At 36.9% G+C, this 4,279-nt stretch overlaps 1 protein-coding gene across 1 annotated transcript; it reads left to right on the forward strand.

Moving 5' to 3' along the window:
- The first annotated feature begins 701 nt into the window (after positions 1-701).
- On the forward strand, positions 702-3,487 carry LOC108193137 (cyclic dof factor 1). Its single transcript, XM_017359659.2, has 2 exons — positions 702-1,014; positions 1,789-3,487. Exons 1-2 carry the CDS (start codon positions 850-852, stop codon positions 3,031-3,033), a joined length of 1,410 nt encoding a protein of 469 aa, XP_017215148.1. The 5' UTR covers positions 702-849; the 3' UTR covers positions 3,034-3,487.
- The last annotated feature ends 792 nt before the right edge of the window (positions 3,488-4,279 follow it).

Genomic DNA, 4,279 nt, shown 5'->3' on the forward strand with positions numbered 1-4,279 from the left:
AAATATAAAAACAAATTCATGTACAATTACTAAAATTTAATTATATTTTAGAAAATAAATTAAATTCGTCAAAATGCTTTGATTAAATACGTTCGTGCATGAACAATAATGGGTGTTATTATATTATTCTCATGTCGAAGGTTTGAATATTATCAAATACTTCTGTTGTACCTTTCACTTCTTTCACAATTCTTTTTATTACCTGACACATATTTTAAAATATATATAAAAAATTGTTAAATATTAAATTTTGTTTGAGAGGAAATGAATTATAAAATTTTTAAAATGCCTGATAAGAATCTAAGAGGGTAAAGTGAGTACCATTTTTTTTGGTTATAATGTTAAAATTTTAAAAAATTGAGAAAAAAGAGAGCAGTGATCCAGTGTAACAGAATCCTGCCAGGCTGGAGATGATAGCAAAGCTATTGGATACCAGATACTCCAATCACCTTTTTCAAGATCTGGATATAACCCCTAAAGTACAATTATACCCTCGCTCCACCCAATCAAATCTCTCCACCTGTATAAAGCTACCTAGTTGTCACCATGAGTTTATATTTACAAAGCATCTAAGGGCAAACAAGTAAACTCACATAAAAAGACCTCGAAAAACTTGTGGCTCAGAAAAAACCCTCTTGTGCTGACGTGGGATCCACATTTGTAGTGGTGCTTTTTATTGATTCCAAGTGGATCATTTTCTTACTTCCCCTCACTGCCAGCAAAGACTTACACAAATCTCTCCCTCTCTATATATACAGTACTTATATATATTTTATATAATAGGCTCACGCCGTCATAATTTTCCGGCGAGATTTTTTCGGCGATTTTTTCGGAGATATTTTCGGAGACATGGGGGAGGAGAAGGATCTGGGTATTAAGCTGTTTGGGAAAAAGATTGTGTTGACGGAGGCTGAGAAAGTTCCGGCCGGCTCCGGCCAAGATTCCGGCGGGGTTCGGTCAGGGGAGGGTAAAGGTGGGAGCTTGGGAGGGGAAGATGGATCAGATGGGGAAAAGGTATGATTTTTTAAGTGGGTTTTGTAGTTGTAACATTTCTTTATTGGTTTTGTTATGTGATTTATCTTCTTGGATTGGCTGATTTGATAAAAGTCAATTTTTTGGCTTGATTCTAGATTAGTTTACTTGGGTTTATGGGTTTTTTTTTGGTTTGAATTTGATGAATATTAGAGGACTACATAAGTTGTAAGTGTTGAATTGTGAAATTAAATGAATTGGTTGGAACTTATGAATTGATGTTCTTGGTAGTTGTTACATAGTTTGAATTGATTTTTCTCTTCATTAGTTGTCATATCCAATTGTTCACATCTTGTGGTTTTTATGTTCACAAACTTTTTAATTGCAGAGTTCATTGTTTTGGGAGGTTCAAAGTTAGATTGATAATGATATCCTTGTACGAAACTGGATTTACTTGTTACTCTCACTCAAAATCATGATAGATTGTTTGCTGACCTTGCTACTACACTATTCTCCACAGAGTAGAGTAGTTGTTTTAGTGAAGATGGATAATCAATATTGTTATACAGTCTGAGAAATTGAAGATCTTAAAACTTTAATTTGTCCGAAGTGAGTTATTAGATAGAAAAGGATGTCTAATTGTCTATTGTCTTGTTAGGTCCGAGGGTAGGTCGTAGGTATTATGGCTAAATGTTCTGGTCGGCTACGAGCTAGTAGAAAATAATCATGTGAGTTGTCAATTGTGTCATACTCTTGCTACTGTATGATTCAGAACAAGTTTTATGGCCACTAATGTTGATTCTTGCTGAATTCCAGGCTCTCGTTGAAGAAAAAGGTGAGGAAAAATCACAAGACAAAGAAGCATCGCCAATCACAAATGAGTCAAAAGGATCGACAGGGGGAGGTGACAGCCCTAAAACCCCCTCAATAAATGAAGAAAATGCAACATTAAAACCTCCAAATACAGATAATGAGCAGAGTGATGCAACTGACACTCAAGAGAAGACGTTGAAGAAGCCAGACAAGATTCTTCCTTGTCCTCGATGTAACAGCATGGACACAAAGTTTTGTTATTACAACAATTACAATGTTAGCCAACCCCGACACTTTTGTAAGAGCTGCCAGAGATACTGGACTGCTGGAGGAACAATGAGGAACATGCCTGTCGGTGCTGGTCGTCGCAAGAACAAGAGTTCTGATTCACACTGTCGTCATATGACTGTATCTGTAGCACTCCGTGCAGCTGGAATTGATCCTTCAAATGGAATACACAATGGTGCAATAAAAAATAATGAAACGGTCCTCTCATTTGGTGCAGACTCATCCCTCGGTGAATCCATGTCTTCTGTTTTTATTGCCGAGAAGAAGGTTCCAAACAGTATACAAAATGGGCTTCAGAAACCAGGAGTTGCAATCCCTTGTAAAGGAGGAGAACATGTTGATGATTGCTCCAGTAGATCTTCCAACAAAAAATTGAACTCAAACATGGAACGGAAGAAAGATGGAACTGCAGAGCCGGAGGTACATGGTATCCAAGGTTTCCCCACTCAAGTTCCATTTCATCCGACGCTACCTTGGCCTTGTCCCTGGAACTCTACAGTTCCCATGCAAGCCATATACCCTCCTGGAGTTCCATTTCCATACTATCCAACACCTTACTGGAATTATAATGTCCCAGCTTCTTGGAGTATCCCTTGGTTGCAGCCTCCACCTCAGGTAGCACACCAAGATGCTTCAATTTATGATTCAAAATCACAAGTATTAGGAAAGCATTCTAGGGAAGGTGATTTGCTCAGACCAATCAATGTTGAAGACAGTGAACACTGCAAACAGAATGATTCTGAAAGATCTGTTTTAGTTCCAAAAAGTTTGAGGATTGATGACCTTGATGAAACAGCAAAGGGTTCAATATTTGCTAGTCTTGGAATAAAGAATGACTCTATTAGCAAAGCCTTTCAACCAAAGAAAGATGAAAAGAATAACGTACTTAAACCATCGCCAATTTTAAATGCTAACCCTGCAGCTATGTCAAGGTCCCTCAGATTCCAAGAGAGGGTCTAATCTTGCATGTTTAAACAATGTTGTCATCAGTATACACATATGTCTGTATCAGTCCGGTGGATTTGTTCAGAGATAATTACGTCCATCAATGAAGATAAACGCTGATATCAAGGCCCAGCACACAAAAATCTACTGCAGAAGATTTTTTTTAAATTTATGCTGTGGAGCGTAGCAAGTGGTTCCTGCAGGTTGCGGAGGAAATCAGCTCATGTTTCCTGTTTAATACAAAAAATAACCTTCTCTACTTTGGTGAGTATTCTACTTTTTTAGTTTTTGATGTACATATCTCAGAAGACTATGTCTAAACTAAACTTTGTGTGCGCGTGTCAAAACTTACTGACACTAGGAGTAACAAGAGCTACAAATTTTTTAAGCTCCATGTTCCAGATGTTCAATGATGTAAAATTCAGTTTCCTTGATGAAATGATCAATAATGAATATCTGTGTTATAGTACCCATGTCTTGTTTTAGTATTTCTTAAGAATTCGAAAGCATGTTACTTGTATAAACAGAAATGCAACCATTACATGTTCAGAAACTTTAAAAGGTAGGGCGTTGTTCTTGTTCGTCTTCCAGGGGCTAATAGTCTGTTATGAAAAATGTTACACCAGCAGAGACTGAAGATACCAGAGACCTTTCAATAGTAACGATCATATTATATGTCTTTTGATGAAACCTTATGCTGTTAGGAGGGGTCCGAACCTGATCATTTCCTTCACCCGGAAGCCTATTTTTGGGACTGCAGACTATATCATTTTCTCAATATCAAGTTCCGTTAATGGCTCTACTGAAAATTTCTATGTTATTCAATTAGGATTCTCAAGAATGAGATTTAACCAGTTGATCCAATAGAAACAAAAACTGTTGTCCCATGTGAATCTACTTAGATATATTCTGCAAAACTTTCTCATCTTGATTCTTGGACTAACAATATGTGTACCATGTTGAAAGAGGGAAGAAACACCATAGATATTTTGTTGTGATGAACAATATGAGCCACAACTAGTTGCTTCTCCAATTGTGATATGGGTAGGTCATGAAATTGACTCAGTGTTTTGCATCTGTTTTTCCATTTCATTTTCTTCCACTTTTCCATCTTTTTTGCCCTTTGAAAAAGGCAAAAAGCTACCCACTTCAATGCAAATGCCAAAACTCTGCTTTATCATCCATGGGGTGTAGCTTCAGAGTTGGTTGGAATATGTTCAAGTTGAATAAGAGTAAATCTTGGCCACACTTTAAAAGAAAT

The sequence above is a fragment of the Daucus carota genome, chromosome 7 (genome assembly GCF_001625215.2).
Source record: "Daucus carota subsp. sativus chromosome 7, DH1 v3.0, whole genome shotgun sequence".
NCBI lineage: Eukaryota > Viridiplantae > Streptophyta > Magnoliopsida > Apiales > Apiaceae > Daucus > Daucus carota.

Bases quoted from the DNA above. Each gene is read 5' to 3' on its own strand.
- LOC108193137 (XM_017359659.2), top strand. From the start codon at position 850: ATGGGGGAGGAGAAGGATCTGGGTATTAAGCTGTTTGGGAAAAAGATT. The intron at 1,015-1,788 runs GTATGATTTTTT...GCTGAATTCCAG, and splicing joins ATGGATCAGATGGGGAAAAG to GCTCTCGTTGAAGAAAAAGG.